The sequence below is a fragment of the Hoplias malabaricus genome, chromosome 5, assembly GCF_029633855.1.
Source record: "Hoplias malabaricus isolate fHopMal1 chromosome 5, fHopMal1.hap1, whole genome shotgun sequence".
Taxonomy (NCBI): Eukaryota; Metazoa; Chordata; class Actinopteri; order Characiformes; family Erythrinidae; genus Hoplias; species Hoplias malabaricus.
Genome location: NC_089804.1, coordinates 41,708,789 through 41,735,069, shown reverse-complemented (window position 1 = coordinate 41,735,069; position 26,281 = coordinate 41,708,789). Strand labels below are relative to the sequence as shown.

Genomic DNA, 26,281 nt, shown 5'->3' with positions numbered 1-26,281 from the left:
GCTGGGCTTCATGTAGACCTAGGGCTGTGGCAGGGTGTGAGTGTGATTTACTGGAAGCCTTTGTTGCATTTCTGTCATCTGTCAGACACAGAAAATAGATGGAGCCTATATTTTAAAATGATTTCCTTTCATTTCAATACTACAACACTACACAGCTGAATGAGTTCACTTATCTGCCTTCACACGCTTCTGAACTTGAGTGACATCCCATAATTAATCCATAGGGTTTAATACGATGTTGTGCCACCGTTTGCCGCTACAACAGTTTCAACTTTTCTGGGAAGGTTTTCCACAAGGTTTAGGAGAGTGTTTATGGGAATTTTTAACCGTTCTTCCAGAAGTGCATTAGTGAGGTCAGACACTGATGTTGGACAAGGCCTGGCCCACAGTCTCAGCTCCAATTCACCCCAAAGGTGTTCTGTCGAGTTGAGGTCAGGACTCGCTCTTCCATGTCTTTAAGGACCTTGCTTTGTGCACAGGGGCACAGTCGTGTTGGAACAGGAAGGGAGCGTCCCCAAGCTGTTCTCACAAAGTTGGGAGCGTGAAATTGTCCAGAATCTCTCTGTGTGCTGAAGCATTAAGAGTTTCTTTCACTGGAACTAAGGGGCAGAACCACACTCCTGAAAAACAAACCCACACCACAATCCCCCACCTTCACCAAATTTATACTCAGCACAATGCAGTCAGACAAGTACCACTGCATCTGACACTGTGCATTGTGCTTGGGGATTTAAGGCTTAGACCCATTCCATGAAGCTCTCTACACACTGTTCTTCAGCGAATCTGAAGGCCACATGAAGTCTGCAAATACACCTCAGCATCCGCTGACACCACTCTGTCATTTAACTTTGCCTACCACTTTGTTGCTGAGCTGCTGTCCTTCCCTAATCGCTTCCACTACATTATAACACCACTGACAGTTGACTGTGGAATATCTAGTAGCGAGGACATCCTCACAGCCCCACGCTGGAATTCACTGAGCTACTGAGGGCAACCCATTCTTTCAGAAATGTTTATTTACCTTTGGCCATGGCCATGATTTTAACATTTTCATGCAAATATCAAACTGTTTATAAATATATTTAAAAATTAAATCATCAGATAAAGTCAAACTGATTTGGGTTTATTCACATTTGCATGTGTTTGGATCTTCTTTGATTAAAGGTGATGTTCACTATTTGAATACACGTTTCACACACACACAAAAAAAGTGTGGTGAGCAGTAGTTCCTCAGAATTCAGAATTTAAATGTACCTTTATGATTTTGTCTAATTCTCGGGTCTTTTCGTCAGGTTTGGAGGGCTCCAATTCTATTTTTCATAGAGAGACTGTAACAGGGACACTGTGAATACAGGGTTAATACAGGACACACTGTGCTCTCCCAGAAATGAATATGAATGGCTTTAACGAGCTGTCGTCTCAGACCATCTTTGACCACTAGAGGTCAGTAGAAGCATCATTATGAGTCTCTGTGTCTCTTTCAGAAATGGGACAATATCCCACAGTATCATTCTGGCCCCTGCTTTTTCAGCTTTTCCCCTCTTCCCTGTGTTTTCACGTGGAGGGGGTCGCAGTTTTGAAGGATTCACAAAGAAACTTCTGGGGAGTGGGAGTGGAGTCTTCTACAGAAAGTAGGCGTGACTGCAAACCTAACCACAACCTTCCCCAGAAGCACTACATGATTCACAGGAAGATACATTAATAATGATTTATTATGTAGTCAGGTATTATTATTGATTATGAATTTAAACCTGCTGCTGTTAACTTATAAGACAACTGTTTTCTATAAACATTACCCTTGTTTAAATATGACAAACATACAGATCCAGTTGAATAAATCTGAACTAATACAGATGTGTAGGGAGAGATCAGACTTCTCTAAAGGCCTAAAAAGCCCCGACAGATTTACGCACGAATCCAAAGCCTGCTTAACTGACCAACAAGTTGTTTCCAGATTTTTCTGCAGTGCCCCCCTTTGGTAGCCCCCACACACGTCTTCTGAGTCCAGAATCCACTGGAATTTATTTTAAACATCGTAATTCATGCAAACCTCAACATTTTATTTAAAAAAATAAAGTAAAATAAAGTCACATCGCTTTACACTGGTTATAAAATGATAAATTATTAAAAGGTGACATGCATTATGCATGTTATTCGTTTGCCTTGCTGCGCTCCTCTGAAAAACCTCTGCGCCCCACAACAAACTGACCTGTGAGGTCTACTTTCAAGCACAACCGTTTTTCATGTCATGCACCTGAACATAAATTAAGTTAACCTTAAAACAGATGTAAAAAACTAGACACTAAATAAATAATTAAAAGTTGTGCTGTTAAGGCACAGTGAATTCTACTGGTCCACACTAGAATTATTTTGGGAGCTACTACCACCAGACAGCCTTGCTGATTGCCAACTGATATTCACCTTCAGTGAAACCTCAAAACCTATTTTCACTGCATTTTTAGTAACTTTAAAACATTTTAACTCAGCGAAGTGGATATCATGGTGGCCAGCATTTCTTCAGTGGTGGTCTCAGTTGCTGTGGAAGCCTTCCAGCCATTCCAGCAGAGAGTCTAGCTCTCCGATTGCCTTCACAGATGCTGCTCCCATCTCCAGCTGCGTGAAAGCACAAGCAGGGTGAGATTTCACTGTTAGGCCTTGAGTTCAGCTCCTGAAGTCCTAACAATATACAATCTGCCAATACATTATCTCATTTTAATATCCAAACTAAATATAGTCAGGTCAGGTACTGCTGTGGGATGATTAGCTTTGGATCACAAACTGTACTCCAACTTAACCCTGTGGGGTTTATTGCACTAGTGGTGTTTAGCTCGTGTGCGGTTTTTCCAGAGCCTCCTTTAATGCTAGCAGTGCTTTTTCTATGGAGATTACACAAGTAGTTTAACACCCATGTCCAAAATAACTGCACTGTAAGAGTCTGAACTCACATTTATTCATTTCACATGTTTGAATTAGATGAACATGTTATAAATAATTCACAAACAAATGAATATATGCTGTTGATTTTAATCAGAATTAATTACGAGAACATGTTTCTTCAGTGTTGTGTGGAGCCAGTTGAGAAAGCATATGGACAAGAGGAAATTGATTTTAATTACCATGTCGTAGCTGGTTTGAATGGCGTCAAACATCAGGTTGGTTTCCTGGCTGCACTGGCAGTGCATCTGTGTTTGCTTTAAGAAAAGGAGGATCATCATTAACACCCATTGGTTTTATTTACAATTAAATTAAGGTACAATTATGTTCCCTAATTAAAGCTACAGAAATTATACCCTTGAAGGTACCCCCAGTTTTTCTGTCAGTGAATGTAGGTATCAATAAATATGGTCTACACACCAGAAATCTAATTAATCTCTAATATAACATCATATATATTCACCTATAAGCTTGATGACTTAAGCTTTGTCTATGGACAGGGCTAATTTTACTTGTAGAAATGAGGCATTGTGGTTATTACTGAAGTATCTCAGTCACTTAAACTCCTCAGGAAAGATTTGGGAGCCTTTTACCTTCAGTAAAAATAACCCCAGTTTATATTAATCCCATGTGAGTGAATATTCCGTCCCATCCCGTGGCAAAGGAGTTTTTCTGTGGGCGTTCTCAAGAAAGGAGGCACTGGAGGAGGTGTTGTTAAAGTTGATGTGAGTTGTTGAAGTACGTGGCTAACCTCAGGTGTTGAACAAGGTACCACATTCAAATCCACAAGCCTTCCTACAGCATTACTCAGAGAAGTGAAACCTCTGGCAGCTGTAGATGTTTTGCACACAATAGAAGCCTACAGACAGGCTATAAACGTGTGTCCAACTTATTATGTTACTGCCACAATCTATTTGTCCATTATCTGTTCTGAAGGACTGGAAGATGAGGTCATTAGGGCTGGATAATTTTATTAGTGGGCTGTTCTCAGAACAGTAGTGACAGTCTGAAAACTCCAGTAACATTGCTTTGTCTGATCCACATGCACACATTTTCCACTCTCGTAAAAATCCAGTTGCCACTCCCCCCTCTGTTATTTACACCAAGATCTCCATCCAGTGCAAATGCATCATGAACGTTACTGATGTCCTGTGGTAAAGTGACACAACCCCAGCTTGCCACATAAACTGAATCATGTCCGAATAAGGCTTTTGTAAGCACTTTCTTTGATTGCGGATGTCATTTCCTGACTTATGTAATGTGCTATATAGGTATTAGCCAAATAGAGATACAGCTCATGTTTAATAAAAAGATTCCACATACACATGCTCGCAGGTCCTTGGTGATGCTGAGGAAAGAATTGGCCAGCACGCTGGTGGTCCGCCGGTGGAGGGAATGACTGCTTGTGTAGCTGTTGAAGACCTTCTCGATGTAGAACCTTAGGACCTGCTTGAGGAAGCAGCAGCTCTCTGTAGCCTAGTAAATGAAAATACAACAAGTTCTCAGGTGGTCTTTCACCTTTCCACCAAATTATTACTTGAAAGCGGAGAGACTCTATGAATAGTTACTTCTAGAATGGACGTTACATTAAAGTACTGGAACATTACTGTGAAGATTTGGTTCCATTTATGCAAAGGCACATCAGTAAATACACTGTTGTTGTTTGATTGGTTTTGTCGCAAAAGTCTTTCCAACCGTGTGGTGTGCCATCACTCCTAAGAGTCCTCCTAGGTTTTTAACATTTCTATATAAACCATCCAAGCTGTGTGTGTAATGTTGAACGTAGGTCTTCGTAATACACTCCTAAAAACAAAGGTGCTGCAAAGGGTACTTTGAGCAGTGCCATAAAAGAACCGCTTTTGGTTCCATAAAGAAATGCTTTTGGTAATAAGTGTTTGGTAAAGAACTTTTACTTTAAAAGGAATACTAGGTAAGATTTGGTATTTTTGTTCCTGAGGCTCCCTCTAAGGCAGGGGTCAGCAACCTTTACCACTCAAAGAGCCATTTGGACCCATTTCACACAGTAAAGAAAACACTGGGAGCCACAAAACCCTTTTGAAACTCTCTATATGAAATAACACTGCGCATAACAGGGTTTTTTGCTTTTGTGCTGTGTATAAACAAACTATACTTTGTTACATTTATGAAATCAATGAACGACTGCAGAGAAAATGAAATAACATTTCTGCATGCAACAAAACATTTTTAACTCCGAAAAAAAGACGTTGTGTTGACGGTTAAGTAAAATAATCGATGTCTATTTGAGTCCCTGTAGTAATGGGGGAAAAACGTCGAACTGAAATTATCCGCTGGCAACAAAAATGCTGTCCTCTCTTTGCGTGCCGTCATCCTTTTACTGGCGCGGTGCAGTCAGCGGTCAGAAAGTTCCAGAAACCGCACACTGACGGGTGTCGCACGTTGGAAGTTGTGACGTGTATTAAGAGCGACAAAAATATTTTAAATATTCAAATATTTTAGATGTTACAAGATCGGCATAATCTTCATAGAATTACATTCTGAAAACGAACGAACCAAAATAAAATAAATTTTAATTAAATACTCAATAATTATTTTCAAAAGCTGAGCCGCATCAGAGGGATCAAAGAGCCACGGGTTGCCGACCCCTGCCCTAAGGTAATTCATTTTTAAAACACTATACTGAAATCAATGGAGAGGGCAGGGAGGGAGGGTGTTTTCCTACCCTTCTCCAAAAGTTACATAGTTCCGTTTCTGCAGCGCTGAGTCCAGAGTAGCAACAGCAGAGGCAATATTCTCCCTATTACAAGTCAGTAAAGCGTCACAATGATTTCGAAGCTGAAACGTAGTTTTCCTTTAAGTGAATTTTATTTTTTAAACTTTGTTTTTTGTTTCTTCACACATCTCTTTACAAACATCATTCTTTATGGAAACAAAAATGGTCCTAATTTGTAGCTCCTTTATTTTTAAGAGTGTAAGTGCACTACAAATGATATGGGAGTCTACACACATTGGGATGGTGTATGTCTCAGACTGGGTGAGTGTGTGGTGCCCTGTGATGGACTGGAACCACTCAGTTGTTCCGGGTTTGGTACAGACCTACGTGACTCTAAACTGGGTACATGCTTTCAGACGGTGAATGAATGAATGAGTAAATGAATTAATGTATATCTTACTTGCAAGTTCTTCATCGTGTCCGGCCTCAGCAAGCGCACACCCTTGTGGCTGTCTTCGGTGAGCTGTAGGACAAGAAGAAGATTGTATCAGGGGGGTGAGTGTTCAATTATTCCAGGTCCCAAAAATTCCACTGAACAGGAGATCACGTTTACAGTGAAACTAAAGTATATTCAGATCTAAGCAGAGTCACGATGAGCTTGTGATACATTAGCCCTAGGCTCCTACTGTAAGAAGGAAATTCTTCAAGTTTGGCATGAGACTATAAATTGTTACGTCAGTGTGAGTTATTTTAAGCCACTGTGCCAAACACAAGACAAGGATTTCCCGGCAACTGTGGGTGCCATGTTTCAGAACGTGCGCCGAGCTTTGACTGATATTTGGAATAAATGTACAGTGTTTTATCGCTGCAGTCTTCTGCACACTTCAAAATACTTCAGGTGAGAACATCAGTAGCAGGAAATCACAAGCTGCTGGAATAACTAGAATTAATGTGGGTTGTGCAAGATTCTTTGTCTAAGAACCTGTCATAGTGAAGCGACTGACTCGTTTGTTTAATGAGCTACTGCTTGTTTGGGTATGAGACAAATACAGCTTAGTTCATTGAGTCCATGGCCCTGAAAGCTTATTGAATAAAGCCCAGATGCTCAACCTATAGATTAATAATAATTCCATTTATAAAGCACTTAATAATCACTGTGTGGTAAAACTAAATTAAAATTATGCATAAGTGAACACACCCACACACACACACAAGTGGCATTCAGCACACCCACGCCCAGTGTGGCAGAATGGCATCCCGACAGCATGGAATCTTTTGGGTGTTAGGATCCTGCTCAAAGCTGCATTCAGCTGTGAATGTTGAGGGAAGTGAAAGTGATGTTCCTTCACTCCCTCCTCCCCATTTTCCAGAACTGCTGACTTTGAAATATTTCTTTGGCACAAGCCATTTGTGAAAATGCACAATTTGAGACACCAGAATGTCAAAACAACTATTATACAAAAGATGTTTAACTGTCTAACTTTCTAGTTAGTGACCATCTGACTGAACATGGAAGCATTGGTCAGTAACTCAATAACAACTTTAAACCTTTACCTATTTTATACAGTGTTCAGATTAAATGCCCTGGAGGTGTTGGACCCTGTATATTAACCCTCTTATAAACAAGCCATGGTTGCGTGTGGGACCCTGAGGTTTTGAGCTTTAACAAATAGACAACAGCAGTTTGGATTTAATTTGGGTTTCACTTTATAGAGTGAATGTGAAACTAATAATAAATTGTTATTTTTTTAGTGTTTGACACATTTAGGTGGTAAAAATGTCTTTCTCCTCTAAACTTTCACCTCTGTTTTCTCAACAAAGCTTATAGTTTATGAGGTTTGACCCTGTTATAGTATGTTTACCATGCTGTGGCGGATCTGCTGGAAATGATGCCTCAGCTCATGAGTGTGGACTGTCAGGCTACAAGCGCCAAGGTGGAGCCTACGACCAGTGGCTGAGCCCCACAGACCGACCATCACGGTGCAGACGAATAGGAGGCAGGTCTTCATTGTGCTGTTGATAGTGTTTCCTGAAAAAAAGAATTTATATTCATTACTTGGCTTGGCTTATATCGTCCTGTGCATAAAATGGTCACAGTGTTCCTGACGGAAATTGTTGTAGTTGTTCTTATATTTTCTGTGAAAATAATGCAATGAAATCATGAACCATATCAACAGAACGTACACAGATGTAGTCCTTAGACTTGCTTAGTGATTATTTTACTTTTTATTTTACTGATTTATTTTACTCACGTCTTGTCTGAGAGATATTAGAAGTAATATTCCTTAAAGTAATACACACCTAGTATTAATATGTCTAGGAAATATGTTTGATAGAAGTCGTACAGTCTTACCTGGGGAGATCTGATGAGTGCTTTTAGCTCAAAAGCTTGTGTGTCTTCTCATGCCGGCCCAGGTTGCTCTTATATTAGGATGGAAGGGGATTTTTGTTACCTGACTTTCACGCACCTTTACTGGAAAAGGAAGTGCACCAGTAGCATCACTACACCAATGGATGCCTTAGTGTAGCACCTATTTTAGTTCTTCATTTTACACTTTTGGAAACTATTCTGCAAAGTCATTAATTATTTTATTTACAAGTGTATAAGGTATGAATGGTATGTTGTTGTACTGTATCATTGTAATCAGGAGGTCAGACATGTACTCGATCTAAATCCAACTTCAGTTATAAAATAAAGAAAAAAATACTAAATCACCTGCATTACAGTTCAAATGTTCAAAACGAACAATTCAAGGAATATTATGATCAGGGACATTATTACAGTCTTTTGCAAAAGTGATTCTACTTTTAATGATGAACAGACAAAAATGAATGAGCATATCATTGTCTCCAAAGGAAAATGTTTCTCCATTTTTGTTGATTTTTAGTTTCCTGCATCGTGAGAACTTGCCTGTGAAAATGCCATGATATATGGACCAATAGAAATGCTCCAAAATGATTACTAGAAATAACATCTTTTACACTGACTTACATTTAGAAGTATTTTCCTGTAAAGGTACTATTTTGGGGATGCACTTTTCCTTTGGACAGCAACATGTTAGAATGCATTAACATGACAATGTGGTATCACGATGTGACAAAGTCAAAACTCACATTAAAATCATGCTGCTACAGTGGTTTTTATTCTAAATTTCATGCAACATACAGTTAAACAGAATTGATTCTGATCTCATTCTGATTAAAAAAAATTTTTTTGAATTTGTTCAGTGTAAATGTGTTAAAAAGTGTTTGGTTGAATTAATTCATTGTCTGTAAACCTTATCCAGTTCAGGGTCGGGGCGGCATTCCTTCACACTCACACCTACGGACACTTGAGTCGCCAATCCACCTACCAGCGTGTGTTTTTGAAGCGTGGGAGGAAACCGGAGCACCTGGAGGAAACCCACACAGACACAGAGAGAACACACCACACTCCTCACAGACAGTCACCCGGAGGAAACCCACGCAGACACCGGGAGAACACACCACACTCCTCACAGACAGTGATCCGGAGGAAACCCACACAGAGAGAACACAACACACTCCTCACAGACAGTCACCCGGAGGAAACCCACGCAGACACAGGGAGAACACACCACACTTTTATACTATATTGTATATTACAAGAAATAAATAAATAGTTTGACAAATCCAGTAGTCTTCTTTCAGGTCCCAGCTTAAAAGTCACATTTTCTCCCTTGCATATAAAATACAATATCATTAAACTGAGTTGACCTTACTTTTAAAAATCCATTATTAAATCACTCTTTAGTCTTTTTTGAATGGACAATGTGATTATAATCGCAGCAAAATGTGCAAAAAAAATGTGGGTTTTCTTTTCTTTTTTTGCAGTTGACAGCCCTAATACAGAAACCCCAAGCATCTAGTTCTACAAGTTCTCCGGCTATTTCTCCACAGTCTATTTAGAAAATGTACATTTGCTCGTGATAAAATGGAAACACCACACGTGTCAAAATGCCCACAAGGAAGTGGTGTTGAAAACTTGAATGGAAACATGAATGTAAGGTAAGAGGAAAGCACAGATACAGTAAGTAATGTTGGTATGTACAATAGAGGACATGGCTTAGAATAAGAACTGAGAACCTGGAAAGGAAGTCAGTATAGAATGTAAAACTCCAGCCTACACACACTGGGCACTGATGATGAATGAATAGAGCAAAAGTAAATGAATCTGTACAGCTGTGAGATAATAAAATAAAAATCCACGGGATGCCACTGTGAACAACCAGAATTGTTAATTTACATCCTAAGCTTGTCTCATTTGTACACTGAAACAACACAACCTGTCCCACCAGAACAAGAGGTCATTTTGTAACATGTAAATTTCACAGATAGATCTGTAAAAAGATCATAAATGGTATAAAACCAAATACGTTTAAAATATATATACTGTATTCCAAATGTAACTTATATAATGCTATTTACCAAACCTATAAATAATACAGGAAACCCATGCAAACACAGGAAGAACACACTAAACTCTTAGATTTTCACCTGAGGTGGGGTTTGAACCCAAAATCTCCACACCCTGGAGCTGTGTGTCAGCTACGCTAATCGTTGTGCCACAGTGCTGCCCCTAAATATTAAAAGTCTTGTACAGAATATTTTTTGCGTCAAATGGCAATAATAGCAAAGCATGCTGTGATTAAAACAATAATGTTTTACACTACTTGTGACAGCAGGTAATGTCTGTCACATCGCAGTGTCCTGGAGGTTGTGGGTTCGAGTCCGTTCCGGGTGACTGTCACGTTGGTAGGTGGATTGGCGACTCAAAAGTGTCCGTAGGTGTGAGTGTGAGTGAATTTGTGAGTGTGTGTTGCCCTGTGAAGGACTGGCGCCCCCTCCAGGATATTCCTGCTTTGCGTCCATTGATTCCAGGTAGTGTCCCACTGTGACCCTGAACTGGATAAGGTTTACAGACAATGAATGAATGAATGAATGAATATTGTTATATTTAGAGGGAGACAGATGTGTGACGTGATTTGTACAACAATCTGGTGAGAGGAAAGTTTCTCTATTTTCTATTGTATTATAATTTCTCAGTGTAGTTTTCATGATTTTTAAATTAGAATCTATTCATTTGCCGAGTAAAAGTTTCAATGAGATCTTTAGCGTCAGTCACAGAGATATTAACTCTATATTGCAGCTCGTGGAACAGAAATTGAGATGAAACATGAGCTGTACACTGGGAAATTTTTTTTGAGAGAAAGAGAGAGAGAGAGAGAGAGAGAGAGAGAGAGAGAGAGAGAGAGAGGAAGGGTTATAGTGAAAGTAATAATTAATAAATATTTCAGTAATAAATGTAATTTCCCTTTTGAACTCAACAGTAACACGGTGTTTATGTCACTAGATAGAACTGCTAATACATCGGCTTTATAAAAATAATATACTATAGACTTATAGAATAAAATTTATGGCCAAAGTTGATAATTAATTTATAAAAAAATAAATAAATAAACGTGATAAATAAAGTTCTCTCTAAGTTACAGTTGCTATAACAGTCTATTCGTTCGCATTCATGGCGTAGCTTTTAGCTGCACATTCAGGGCGTGTCTCAAATCATTCCCAATTCCCTACATAGTGCACTAACATTACATGTAAATCATGACAGTGGGTTTAAAACCAAGCACAAAGTGTTTAGAATTACGTCATGCAGTCGTGGTTCAATATGGATATGTTATATTAGAAGTATAATGCATTGTTTTGGTTGGTTAAATCAAAGTCACCTCACTATTTATGGTGCACTACAAAGGGAACATGCGGGAATTTGAGTTGCTGCAGCTCGACCAAGCACACTGGGCTAAATAAACACTGTTTTTGGGCCTTAGCAAGTTTATCTGGAGTAGTTTATTCAGCAGATTAGCGGTGTGGATAGTTTATTGGCAGGTTAGTCATACTGTAGGTGTGAGTTGAGGCTGATCCAGTGTGAACAGTGCACAGTTCGTTATTGTAACGTAGTACTTGTTGAGAAACTATAATATGGCGGAAGGATTTACCAATTCCATAAACATATTTTACACCACTTTCATAGCTCTGTTTATTTATTTAATACTTTACTTATTACCCGAGCTATTGTGTAAAAGCAACATTACACTCGAGGTCGTGTGTTAACGTGAAAAAACAGCACGACTGAGATGGACTACAGAACTTACCTTCGGCTTGTGCTTCAGCCGCATCACTCCCTATCGTGGTCTATTGCTTAAATACCGTCGCTGTCCTGTTAAAACCGTCCATTTTTGTGGATTTTTCTTTATCATTTCAGCAGATCAGCTTTCCTTCATAAGTGTCAAAATATTAAGATGAATTGATTAGAAATGTTAAAAAAACAACAACAAACCAACAAACACACACACACATAATGCATATATTTAAACATGGGTAGTCTAGCCTTATTTAATTATGTATTTTATCATATAAATACAAACAGCTTCATATTTATTTCTTATTGCAGGTTTGTCACTGTGAAAATCTACAATTGTTTCCTATCAACTCTTGTTTTTTTCCCCCCCTATGTTTATTCAAGTATGCAGGTAAAGTCTTTTACGTCATTTCCTCACACCAAGCATAATGCCACAGCTGTTTTGATTTTTCTCATCAAACCAGTCTTCCTCTTGGCAATGCTAGTAAACAGAAATTTGTAATGATGCCAAGTTCTTACCACACCTCATTACCACTGTGGAACACTACAGATATGAAAATGTTTGAGTTCTGATTTACAATCACAGCTTTACGGGACATTTTAGTTATTTAGTCCATGAATTACTTGAATATGTAGAGTTTCTCAAACGCTGGCCCCTTTTGTGGTCCTTGGACCAATTCTGAGTGACAACCCAAATCTGTACACTGCAAAAAAAATAATCTGAGCATATAAAATAATCTTAAATATACTCAATATATTTAATGTTTCTCATAATGAGACTGTTGTATTGATGCTATAATATTATTCAGTGTATGTCTATGCTTGTTTTAAGAAATTACGGGGATGGTTTTGCAATTTTCAGTAATGCTTAAAAAATCTGTCAAAGGAATAAAAACATTGGCTTTATATAAACAGTGGCACACTGCAGTTTCATCAATTTTTGCTTTATTTCTAATTACAAAATGTACTTCCAGAAGATTCATCATTTATTCATCAAGTCATTTGTTCATAAGCAATAGGTGAAAACAAATGTGCTACAGAAACATCCTGCATAACATGCCACTGTTGTCTGTGGTTTCTGTTACAGAACAAGCTAGTGTTAGCCTGCTTTGTTGATGTTTTCTGTTCAGTGGTACATGTTGCATATTAAGCAGGTAAAACCTACTTTAATTATTTATTTATTTGTTTATTATTATTATTATTTTACATATACAAATTAATCAAGTGTGTCTTGCTAATGTCAATGACAGTTGTCTGGCTTCTTCAGAAAAAAATAACCAGTAGTTAAATTGCTACTGGTAAAGAATTACATCTTAAAACAACATTTACTTTCCAGGATGTGATGCCTTTGATTCATACTCGTTTATCTGAAATGGAACTATGATTATCTCTCATCAAAAGGTGAGGAAGGAAAAGAACTTTATTCTTATGAGTGCTATCAGCCCATTCATGATCCGCGGTGTGGCCTATAGCCAAATTACAGTGACGTAACACTCCTCGTCATTCAACCATTTTAGCTACGTTGCCTGTAAATGTGGGAAATGCGTGATAAAGAGTACTAAATACAGTGTAAAAAAACAACAACTTGGTATTCTGTATGTGAACACATTGGTTTAAACCTTTTATAAATCCCTCCTCCAGTATTATATGAGGTTATCATATATTATGGGGTTTTACTGAGGTTAATAAATACATTATATTAAATCAAGTGTGATGTTCATTAAACAAATCCATACGTTCAAAGAGAAACTTTTACTGTATTTATTTATTTATTATTAAGATAAAGTTTTTTGAGTTATAATTATTATAATCATAATAATTAAAAACAATAAAAATAATAATAAAGCACGGTGGAGCAGCAGGTCGTGTCTCTGTCACAGCTTCAGGGTCCTTGAGGTTGTGGGTTCGAGTCCCGCTCCGGGTGACTGTCTGTGAGGAGTGTGGTGTGTTCTCCCTGTGTCTGCGTGGGTTTCCTCCGGGTGACTGTCTGTGAGGAGTGTGGTGTGTTCTCTCTGTGTCTGTGTGGGTTTCCTCCAGGTGACTGTCTGTGAGGAGTGTGGTGTGTTCTCCCTGTATCTGCGTGGGTTTCCTCCGGGTGCTCCGGTTTCCTCCCATGCTCCAAAAACACACACTGGTGGGTGGATTGGTAACTCAACTGTCCATAGGGTGCCCCCTCCAGGGTGTGTTCCCGCTTTGCACCCAGTGATTCTGGGGAGGCTCCGGACCCACCGCCACCCTGAACTGGATAAGGGTTACAGACAATGACTGAATAATGAAACCAGTTTGTGCAGATGAACTGTTTAATGTTAACTGTCAGTGTTAACATAACTATTTCCTTAGCTTCCTGTAACTGCTTCATACCATTCAGAGTCATAGTGGAATAGCAGACTACCTGGAATCATTGGCTGCAAGGCAGGATGACAGTCCATTGATATATGTTAAAATAGGTCCACATTAGTCTAGCTGAACTCATGAGGTATAAGGAGTGTGTTCAATATTTGAATATGTTTAGAGTTATACATTTAACCTCCCAGTATCAGTTCTTAAGAACAAAAAAATCATCACCCACTTCCCCTTCATATTTCTCCCAGGGAACATTTTAAGCTTCGTTTTGGTTTTTGTTGGAATCTATATAAAATCATCTGAATAATAATAATATTTCCTAAATTTAAAAACTTATTCTATTCCCTCACATTTGCTTCCATCTTCCAATGTGTGAGTTAAACCTATATGTTTAGAAACTATGGACAAGGGCCATTAAAATCATACTGATAAGGATTGTGTTAAAAGGTTATGTGTTTTGCAACTTTACCAATGAGTAATGTAAAATATTCAAATGTGTAAGTGAGAAAACAGGTAAATTCCAGTGTGCTGTTTTTACAAAAAATGGCACCCTGTGGGAGGAAGTGCCAAGGCCTTGGGTCCATGATGTTATGTCATCTCACATGTTCTTAATATTAACACACACACACCCACACACTCACACACTCACTCACAGTCAATCTAGTAACTGCCACACGTGCTCAAAGCCTCGTCTGTTTTTTTTTTTTTTTGCATGTGTGGTTTTTCTGCCACAAGGTGGCGATCATTAACCAGGAGCAACGACTACATGACGTTAATTTTTAAAGAGATTTATTCCCTTAAGTGGATTCAAAGCTATGGATTAAAAAGAAATAAATAATAGTTAGAAAAAAATCTGTCACAACATTAAAATCTTTTTAATAAGTGTTAAAATTATTATTTATACTTAATTTATACTTTACACTTAGTTATACTTTCATAATTATTTTTATCGCAGTCACACAACTCCAGTGTCCTGGAGGTTGTGGGTTTGAGTCCCGCTCCGGGTGACTGTCTGTGAGGAGTGTGGTGTGTTCTCCCTGTGTCTGCATGGGTTTCCTCCGGGTGACTGTCTGTGAGGAGTGTGGTGTGTTCTCCCTGTGTCTGCGTGGGTTTCCTCCAGATGACTGTCTGTGAGGAGTGTGGTGTGTTCTCCCTGTGTCTGCGTGGGTTTCCTCCGGGTGACTGTCTGTGAGGAGTGTGGTGTGTTCTCTCTGTGTCTGCGTGGGTTTCCTCCAGGTGACTGTCTGTGAGGAGTGTGGTGTGTTCTCCCTGTGTCTGCGTGGGTTTCCTCTGGGTGACTGTCTGTGAGGAGTGTGGTGTGTTCTCCCTGTGTCTGCGTGGGTTTCCTCTGGGTGCTCCGGTTTCATCCCACACTCCAAAAACACACGCTGGTAGGTGGATAGGAGACTTAAAAGTATCCGTAGCAGTGAGTGTGTGAGTGAATGTGTGAGTGTGTGTCACCCTGTGAAGGACTGTCTTGCGCCCAGTGATTCCAGGTAGGCTCCAGACCCACTTCAACCCTGAACTGGATAAGGGTCACAAACAATGAATGAGGCATCTCATAATATGGAGAAGATATTTGATAATTATGATCTGGTCCAGTTTAGCTTCTTATAATAATGACCTCCTAGTTTAATGAGGAGAGTAAATGAGTTTTCTCTTACTATTATGATTTCATATTCATTCATTCATTCATTTACTGCAACTGCTTTATCCTGCTTAGGGGTGCCGTATGTCCAGAGCCCACCAAGAATTATTGGGAGCATGGCAGGAACACACCCTGGACAGTCATCACACGGCATCACACACTATGGACACTTTTGGAATCCACCCACCAGCCTGTGTTTTAATGTGTATAAATCTATGAAGACACAGGGAGAACACACCAAACACCTCAAAGGGGGAGTTACCCAAGGTGGGGTTTGAACCAATAACCCTAAAGAACTGGAGCTCTGGAGCTGAGTGACAGTGACACTACCTGTAGTGTTTTAAAGGAAATATATATATATATATATATATATATATATATTTTTTTTTGCTCCTGGGGCTCCCCCTAGTGTGATTCGTGTTTATAGCACTGTATTGAAATCAATGGGGAGGTGGAGGTGGTTTCCTGCCCTCCTTCAAAACTTACATAGTGCACTTTCTGCAGTGCTGAGTCCAGAGTGACCATATCAAAGGCTCTATGCTCCCCATTACATATCAATAGAGCATCACAATAATTCTGAAGCTGTAATATTAAGGTCAAAGAATTACTGGCTCCTTTAATGAGCCAGTAAATGATCAGTATGAGACAGCGCAACAATATAAAGAGAAAGCAAGTCCTTACTATAAGATAAAATTCATAATTAAAATCTGAATCTAATCAATTATAAAAATTTCTGTTCATTAGAATAACACTTAAGCCTTATTTCCAAAAACAGATATCCCTTAATAATTTAGATGCAACTTTAGATGTAGATGTATGTCTTCAGATATTCATCTACGAATATGCAGCTAGTCCACACCTTTGTCTCCACCCACCCCTCCAACACTCACATACAACTCCAAAACCTTGCTAAGCAAGTCAGACGAGATTGTTTATTGGGTTTATGATGTAAAATATAAAAACCTGGCTGTTGAGAACACTCAAATAAACATATGCAAGTAGGTCTTGATAGAAAGCACCATCATAAACAGCTGAGTTTATTTATACACAACAGATGCATACGGAGTAATATAGATATTGTACTTGTGATCTTAAAAAGCACAGGTACATTAGAGACATTTGAACTACATGGTAGTCACGTTCTTTTCTCTTGTATTTTGCCAGCTTTTGAAGTAAACTCTATCCACAAACCCTTTTATTAGTCTTTATACTAACAGCCTTTCCCCTCAAGGTCACCTCCTCCTGTTCATTCTGTTAAGATATTAGTGTTGGGTTTGGAACTACACTGTAGATGAAACACTATGTCAGTTAATGTACATTGATTTTGAGGACATTTTATTCCATTGTTGTTAGTGTGATGTCAAAAAAAAATATATATGTAAACCTTTTATCTTTAATACAGAAATATCCATGCTCCAAACCATTTTCACCGCATTTGATATTTAATAAATATTTCTTGAAAGCTCAGTAAAACAATTCTGAAGTTATATAAAAACAGAAAAGAAACAGAAAACAAAAGAGCCATATCTTTGTGTTTTTCCATAGTACTGTTTGATTCAGTCAGTACTGTCAAGTGGACAGGAGCACTGTGCATAGAAATGTATAAATGTGATCAACAACTTTAAAAAATAAAGTTCTATATCACAATAGAGTGAAGATGTCTGAAGCACGTGATGACGTCCATGGGGACAGGAGGACTCAAGTGATTTCCATCCAGCCGCAGGTACCTGAGCTTAGGCATGCTGTCAACATCATCCACATCCTCACCCGGCCTGCCGGGACAGATCTCAGTTCCATTTATACCTAGGAGAAGGCAATTCATATGTCATTGGCTGGAAGTGATGAAGGAGAGATCAGTATGAGCATTTAAAATTTTGTATTTATTTATTTATGACTGCAAGCACCTCACGTGACTTTCTGATGAATGAATAAACCACTCACTCATTCACTCATGTTTAACAAAATGTTCCACAAAATGTACTCTTTCAGTGCTTCCTACCAGGAAGGCCACTGTGCTGCACACAGAGGAATTTGTCCTCAGCATTTAACCCAATCCGTGCAGTGAAACACACATTTACACACACACTAGTGAACACTAGGGGGCAGTGAGCAGTGGAGGGGTGGAAACAAGGATCGAAGGATAGCATCAAGGTTCCAGGTTTCAGTTCAAGAACAGGTTGTCTGAATGACCTCTGGTGTAGTTCATTACTCCAGCCATCAGATGGCTACAGAGAGTAAATACATTAAGAATAAATGAACAAGAGGGGGCCATGTGTTAAAGAGAGCTACAAGCTACAAACAGCTTGTATTGAAACTCCCTCTATGAAGTCCTTTCTTTGGGAAAATTCAGTTTTTTTTTATGTTCAGAGTGAGTAACTTTGTCATGATTGATTAAGATTTACACATTTAATAAATTGGTTACATATTTATATTTACTCTGATGTCTCTGTACAAGAAGCTTATAGTGTTATGTTTATGTAGAAGGGCTTCTTTTTATTAACCTACTTCAACATTGATGTATACCCTGGGCATGAGGAGTCGTTGGTGTGTTTTTGGTGTGTCATTTTAAGGATCTCCATGGGTGGCCAAATTTGTTTTGGGAAGAGTCTTAACATGTCGCCGCTCATAGGAACGAACTACTCTTGTCCCTGTTTTTATCGAAAACCAATTCCTGTTTCTCCAAAGAAAGAACTGAACGAACTGTAATGGTGAGAACGATCCAATCCTTTACAAATTTTGCAAAGGGGACATTTAGGGACTTACTCTTCCTCTCTCTTGTGTGTTGTACTTGACACATATAATGTGTGTAAATACGAATGCTTTGTTTCGTTGCTTAATCACAGGATGTAAATACACTTTTGGTGCATACCAAATTAAGGTATGGTGTCTCCATGTGCACCAGCTAGGATCCTTACTTCAGACATCTGTTTATTTACCCAGTCAAATAAGAACGGTTTGTTACAATTTACCTTGTGGAATGTTGGTAAACAATTTTATTCTGTCTTCTTTATCTTAACTATAAACGGCAAAAACAACACTGCGGATTCGTGCTATAGCAGGAGACATAGGCACTGTTGTACTGATCTGCCAGTATCTCATGTTAATGCCCTCATCATCAAGAACAAAATCTTATGTTTTAAAATGGGACGTGAATCTTCCAAATACCAAAGGCAACCAGAAACTGTGCTGTGCACATGACGACAACCACAATTAAATGACATTCAAGTACTGTATATTCTGTGCTCAATATTAAAACCAGAACTTCCTGGTCATCTTTGTTACAAAAATTAAATAAAAAAATTCTCAATATGGTTCAGAAAAATCACTATTCCATAATTCCCCTAAACCGTTCAGGCCCAATGTGCACTTAGTTTCAAAAGATGTTTGCATACCACTGTAACTTACTCTCGATATTGTTGTTGTTGAGATGTAGTTGCTCCAGGTGATTGTTGAACACTGGAATTGTGTTCAGTTTGTTGTGAGACAAGTGCAAATCCAACAGTGTGCTTATATTAAACACCATCTTTGGGACGCCCTTGTCACTCAGCTGGTTGTAACTAAGTCTGACAAAAGCTATATTTGCAAAGTCCTTGAAGTAGTCCTGAGGAATATCTTCAATGTTATTTCTGTCCAGGAACAGCTGGAAGATGCTGCCGGGGATGTTTGTGGGCATCTTCCTGAGGATGTTGTGTGCCAGATTGAGCTGTATGAGGTTCTTCAGATCCTTAAATGTGTTCTTGCCAAGGTTGCTGTCACTGATCTTGTTGTAGTGCAGGTCCAGGAGAACCAGCCTCTTCATATTACTGAAGGCTCGAGGAGAAACCTTTGAGATCTGGTTATGGCTGAGTCGTAGCTGCTCCAGACCTATGGGCAGATCACCAGGGACTTCCTTTAAGTTGTTTCTCTCCATATAAAGATACAGTAGGTTTGGCAGCTTCTCAAACACCTGCTTGTCAATGGAGCGAATGCGGTTGTTCCCCAGGTTGATCCATTTGACTTCGGTGGCATTCTCGAAAGAATCTGTGCTCACTTGATCAATGTAGTTGTTCTGCAGGTAGAGATAATGGGTGCGAAACGGGATGACTGGGATCTTGCGGATGTTGCGGTTCTCGCAGTACAGGGCGTTTGGGTAGGAAGGGGGGCAGAAGCATTCTCTCGGGCAGTCAGGGAATGAAGAAGGTGGGCCGAGGATAGGAGGGGGGAAGTCAGTGGGCTCCGGGGGCTCAGGCACAGTCTTTGGAGCTGAAGGAGGCTTTTTCGGAGCTGCAACTGAAGGCTTTCTTGTGGTGGGAGGTTTTCGTGGCCTGGCTCGCTGTCCCAACACATCTGTGGTCAGGAGAAGGACCAGTAGAGAGCAGTATCCAAGCCCAGTCTTCATTGTTCTGAGAAAAAGGAGAGAAAAAAAATAGATACCATTCATTATAAAGCTCAGTTTTTTTCATGGTTGTGTTGCTCACAGTAGCATTCGAGTCTCTAGTCTAAAGCTTTCACAAAATAGTGGGCTGTTAATGAAGCAAACTACGTAGTATACCTCAAGTGAATTATTGCTTAATTCCGATCTGTCATTTTTTGAAAAAATTCAGCATAAGCTAATTTCAGTATTGGCTTCATGATGCTTGTTTACCAGTGTAAACTATACATTCATATCATTCCTGTAACATGGTTGACTAATAGAATCACCATTTATTGATGTAATGCTGTGTGTAAGTGGTCCCAACATGTAAACATACTTTACTACACTCTGGATTTGAAGACATTTTTCTGGCTTTTAAATAAACACCCCAAGAACCCCCACCCCACACCATCCCACCCCACTCCCCAAGGTTCCTCTCCAGTCTCAGAACTCCAGATAAAGGCTCTTTTGTACAACTCCAAACCTGACAGAAGAACACTCAGACTCAATTAGAAAAACAGAGAGTCCCAAATGACCTGGAAATCTTGGAGGGAGCCAGTGATCATTGGTCAGAGCATTGCTGTTCCCTCTGTTTCTCCATTCACCACGTTCCAAAATTAGCACAACTTCAAAGGTGGACAGATCTCCTGGAGAACATGTGGTACCGGGTTACTGTTATTACCGTGAGATTATCTTTCAAGATATGTAGTCCTGAGCCAAGAAGCGCAAGCTCCATTGTTACCTGCTATTTCTACAAAAAAGAACTTTTCTGCATGTAGGAAATCCTCCTAGGCCCTTAGTAATTAGAAGCAGACTGTCTTTGTCAGGTCACTGGCAGTAGACAACTTACGTTTTCCAAAACTGGATGCGTGTTATAATGATTCACTGGAGAAACATTCAAACAAAACCAAAGCACAAGGCCGTTTTTCTTGAGCTGGAATCCAAGCCAGGTTCCACAACAAATCACTAGTGAGCTGTGTTCTGTTTGGTTCTGTTCTCCACCTCTCTCTCAGAAGCAAAATGTTACTTTCACCCACAGAGAGTTTCAAACAATATTTATGAGAGTGAGTATTTATTATCATGTGAGTGCAAACCAGTTTTTTGTTTTGTCCCTGAACAAACATTGCTGAATAGAGAGGGTCTCCACATGGGGGCAGCCATGTTTAAAATGGCTTTTTTGCAGAATCTGTAACATCAAGGTCACTGTGTTCCAAAACCCAACCATGTCCTAGTTGCAGCATGTAGTTTTGGAGAGTTGCTGGTTGCATGTGGTTTATTCTGTAACATCTTTATCCAGTGTAGGGTTGCAGTCCAGAACCTACCCCGAATCACTGGGCACAAGGCAGAGCACCAGCCCCTCACACAGTCACTAACACACTCATTTGGACTCTTTTTCACGGGCAATAGACCTGTTGACTTACCAGCATATTATTATTATTATTATTATTATTTCTGGGATGAAACCATAACACATCAAAGAAACCCATGCAGACACTGGGAGAACACAACCAAGTCTTAATGGCACCCAGATAGCAATGAATGTTTGGTTCAAATGTGGCACGTCTGCAGTTTTTCTTAGCTGTAGCTCACATCTGGCCTTAAATGACGGTGTTGATGCAGTATGAGTCTGGCTGCTTCAACTAAACCACAAGTCCACATTAGATGGGCCAGATATCAATTGTTTTGTGGAACTAATCTGAGCCAAATGTCGTCCAGAGACAGATTTGGGCACAGTGTGTGTGCTATCTGTATGGCTAACCCCGAATATTTGGTTATTCAGATATGTTCGTTGTATAGGTATATGTGTTGCTATCAATGAAGGCAAAGAAGGGTCATGTTGGATCCGGAGCCTACCCGGATTCACTGGGCGTAAGGCAGGAACACACCCTGGTGGGGGCGCCAGTCCTTCACAGGGCTGTGATGGCACAGTGTATGCATAAGTGCATAAGTTAGCGAGTGAGTGGAGCAACGCTGGGGGAGACAAATATTAAATATAAGTGTAAGAGCCTTAGCTATTTGGGCAGTGATCTGTGGCGGGTGTAGAGCCCAAAACATTGTGGCAGTAACACTAGTTGTAGCACCACTGTGCCACCTGGTTGTGCCACAAAAGGCTGCTTAAGTAAAATTCCTCCTCAAAAGTGTTACGATTGATGTGTCACTGTCAAATCAAAAACCTTTATCTCCAAAATAGCAACTTTTTGCTATTTTGCAAAAACCTTCTTAACGTTCAATGGAAGTCAATGTGAAATAAATTTATTCAGTGTAATTTTGGATACTTTCTATTGGTCATTCATCATGAAATTTTCACACAGTGTAAAGGACAGTGGCTCTGTTCCAATGATGAAGTAAACTAAACATCCACATGCATCATTTGTCATTAATGGTATATCTAAGTGTCACATTTCCTTATGAACTACACCCTGCAGTAAAGCGTAACCAGAAGGATGATGTATCATTTGTCACCAGTTTAGATCACTTTAATGTTTTCCTAGTATCTGTAACCACTCGACAGCTGTATACAAGTGTTTTACAGGACACATCCAAGTTACTGCCAGCCGTGTAATATATCACAGTAATAATTTAGTGAGTAATGTCAGCTTTAGGAAGTGAATAAGGCAGTTTAATATGTTAGACTTTTGTCTATATGTCAGCCCTCGAAGGGGAATTTGAACACAATGATTGTGATGAATGTCCCTTGGACATCCTTTTGTTTATATCTAATATAAATATATATCTGTAATTAGGTTTATTTTGAGGATAAGAAAAACCCAATGTGTCTCACACTTCTCAGTGTCCCGGGACTGACCTAGGGTCAGTTTTTGCCTTCACTGCTCTACTGACATGAGAGCTGATTCCAGATCAGCACTTTACAGCAGCTGGGGTGCAGAAAACTAAACAGTGATCAGAATCAGATGTTTGGCTTTGACCCTCTGGCTGAGTGACAGCTGCAGCATCATGAAGGGCAGGCAGCAGGGGCGGGTCCTGGGGAGCAAGGGAACCTGGGAAAATGTTGGATTGTTTATTAATTCAGCTGCATGCCTGCTTTAGGTGGGGCCCAGTGTTGAACCGCAGTGAGTGAAGAGCTAATCATTTATGTTCAAACATAACTGTCCTCAATCATGTACTTTCAGAAAACAGATTAATTGTGGCAAGTTTTTGCAGCCTTTAGTGACTGATTCCACAAGACCTTATATGAAGTTTCAGAGCATAATATTGTACTGTGGTTGGCTGGATTTCCACTCGTCCAACACGCTCACTTAACTCAAGTTAATACCTTACTGTGTCTGCACAGTGGTGGGGAATTTTGCTGATCCAGACTTGATATACACAAGTAAATATTTTTCTCCTTTTAAACAGAGAGAGCACATTTCTTCCGGCTCAGCCAATAAAAACAAATCTGACATTTTTGTTCCCAGTGCGTTTATTTCTGGCTGTTGTCAACACTGTTTGTACTTTCCTCGTGTACGTCTAACATTCCATTGTTTGTCTGAGACTAGACAATACATTTAGAGACTTTCACCTATAGGATTGATTAGAGATTTGGAAAACTGGGTCAAATCTGAGTCCAGATCAGTACAGTTTTAGCTCTTTTTTTTTAGGACTACAACATCAGCCACAAACAATAGTATCACCTTGTCCCTTCATATTAGTATAATCTTATACATAGAATCGTGTAATGTCAGTGCTTGGTTTATTCTGACATGGCATTTAAAACTGCGCTCTCAGCTTCGATGATCTCCACAGAAGTGTAAGACTCTTTAGTTGCTTCACCTCAGGATAGAGGGCTTTAAATCCACCCCAACACAGGGCTTTAAAGCAGTGGAACTGCTATTTTTATTTTGATGGAGTGCCGTTTAAAGTCTTTGGGATGAGTAGGAGTGGTGTTTGTGATCCAGGACTAATCCTCCACCATCAGTAGCTGACTTCACTGATGTGCTCAGGTCTGAATGCCTTTCAGCTCTCACTGACATCTAATGTTAAGACGTTCCAGAGATCCCTACCTTTTATTTTCTAAAAATAAATAAATAAAAATGTTCTGGATAAGCAGGTGTCTACAGACGTTTATAAGTTTATGGACTGATGAAAGTGGCTCTGTATAATGTGAAAATCTAAATGAAGAAAAAAATACTTGGCTCACAGGTCACTAGAACATGTTGCTTTTGAAAACTGCTGAAATAATTAGCCGTCTCAGCCAAAGTAAGCTTTGGACTGGTTCTGTAAAACGTATTCATGTGACATGACTGGATAAATATCAGATTCATCAAGCTGAAACACAACGGCACTTGTGTGTGTGTGTGTGTGTCTTTAATTTCTTTGAATGTTCCTTGTGGGAAAGATGCACATTTCCAGATTCCGTGAGTAAATGCAAAGCTCTTGGAGGAGAGTACCAGTCTGAGGGCAGTGGGTTTCTATAGAAACAGAGAGGCTCTGTGCATGCAGGAGCCCTGCCAAGATCCACAGCGTATAAAAGCAGGATCAGAAACTTGCTTCTCCAGAAATGTAATATTTCAGTGTAGGGAAACCTTGTTCTTAACATTGAATGGAAGTTAATGGGATCTTTTTTTAATCCATTGTTAACTATCTCTACTAGTCTTTAACACACTTTTAAAAGCAGCTGGATTTTTCACATTCAGACACAGGTTAGATACAAGGTTTTTGTTCTGTTGGTATCAATATAGTTTAGTCAATAAAATGTAATATGTTGCCCCAAGGCTGCTTTATTAGTTTCACATTCTAAACATTGAAATATTGACCATCACAAATAAGAGTCTCTTACCTGCTGCTGGTACCTGCTCTTAGTTTATACCTCGTCAGGTTCTCTCCTTCAACCTTGGAGTTTCTCCTTCCCTCTCTTCTTTCCCTCCTCTTTCTCTTCCACCTCTTACTCCTCTCTCCTCCTTGCTGTCCTTTCTCTCCTTTTCTTTCAACACTAAAGGCCAACAATGCTCCCTCTCTCTCTCTTTTTCTGTAACCCCCTTCTCCCTCTCTCCCGCCCACAAAGTCAGAGCCTGAGATTAAGTCTGAATGTCCATCCCTAAAAAAAAAAAAAAGATTTGCTCTCATCACATTCCCTGTGTGTGTGTGTGTGTGTGTGTGTGTGTGTGAAAGTGGTTAGACGTGTGTATGGATGGATGTGTAGAGGGAGGGCAGGCACAGCCCAAAACACAGAGAACAGCACTCTTATGTTCAGTCACTCTCCAGCACTGTGTTTTGCCCAGTCACGTGGAGCCTTGGCCAGGTTTTCAACAACCTTCATGTGACTTTTATTTAATTTGGCTAACACTGGAACCCTGAAAGGCTCCATTGCTCTGGACATTTTGCACGTTTCTGTTGTATGACCTTAATATTCAATAAATAGAAGAATGTGCATTTAATTTTCTTAAACCTTTCAGTGGATACAATAAAATAATTTCCAAATTATCAATGACCAACTTGATTTAGTTTTCTTTTAAAATATATTTATATAACAATGTAGGAATCATTTCCTTAAAAAGTTGGCACAGGAGCATGTTTACCACTTCTAAATCGCACTTTTTACAAATATTTTTAGAAGAGCAAGATCACTACTCAAAGCTCACAGACGTATTCAGGTGTACAACTTATTTTTAGCGAAACTGGCCGTCCTCAGGTTCAAGGTGCTCCACGATGACTGTCGTGTGGTTCTCCTCCATCGTCCTGTGGATTAAACTGACAACAACATTCAGCACGGCGTCACCTCTTGGTGAATAAAATGCTAGCATTGGCTCTTTGTCTCCTGAGCTCCCCCTTCATGCTGCTGAGTGTAATACACGTTTACAATACGGTCGTAAACGTCTCAGCGTAGCAGCCACAGAGGTTCTGTTCTCCCTGTTACAGCTCCATGGAACATCACAATCGTATAGAAGCTGTAATTTTAAGGTAGAAACACCGATCAACAATGAACACATTAAATAATACAAAAAGCTGAACAATGAAAAACAAAACTATGAAAAAGGACACATTAAAATACACAATCAAATGATAAATAGCAAAATAGACAAACTGCTTAAAGTCATTTTTTAAGACGAAAAACAGAGTTTAGAAAAAAGAAAGGGCCTTGTGTGGGCAGCTTTTCCTCTCCCTGCAGCAGAA

The 26,281-nt window shown here is 39.5% G+C and overlaps 2 protein-coding genes and 1 long non-coding RNA gene across 3 annotated transcripts; 1 reads left to right on the top strand and 2 right to left on the bottom strand.

Annotated features, from left to right (window-relative positions):
• Positions 1–1,134: 1,134 nt before the first annotated feature.
• il19l (interleukin 19 like) lies at positions 1,135–11,919 on the bottom strand. Its single transcript, XM_066671718.1, has 7 exons — positions 11,800–11,919; positions 7,980–8,099; positions 7,489–7,655; positions 6,087–6,149; positions 4,258–4,410; positions 3,117–3,191; positions 1,135–2,613 (listed from the first exon to the last, which is right to left on the bottom strand). The coding sequence occupies exons 3-7, from the start codon at positions 7,633–7,635 to the stop codon at positions 2,530–2,532; spliced, it is 522 nt and encodes a 173-aa protein (XP_066527815.1). The 5' UTR covers positions 7,636–7,655; positions 7,980–8,099; positions 11,800–11,919; the 3' UTR covers positions 1,135–2,529.
• An 886-nt stretch (positions 11,920–12,805) lies between these two features.
• Positions 12,806–17,557, top strand: LOC136696934 (uncharacterized). Its single transcript, XR_010802662.1, has 3 exons — positions 12,806–12,940; positions 13,123–13,187; positions 17,428–17,557. It is a non-coding gene; the product is annotated as an uncharacterized lncRNA (long non-coding RNA).
• Positions 16,747–25,131, bottom strand: prelp (proline/arginine-rich end leucine-rich repeat protein). Its single transcript, XM_066671714.1, has 3 exons — positions 24,948–25,131; positions 19,183–20,159; positions 16,747–17,580 (listed from the first exon to the last, which is right to left on the bottom strand). The coding sequence occupies exons 2-3, from the start codon at positions 20,153–20,155 to the stop codon at positions 17,414–17,416; spliced, it is 1,140 nt and encodes a 379-aa protein (XP_066527811.1). The 5' UTR covers positions 20,156–20,159; positions 24,948–25,131; the 3' UTR covers positions 16,747–17,413.
• Between the last annotated feature and the right edge of the window lie 1,150 nt (positions 25,132–26,281).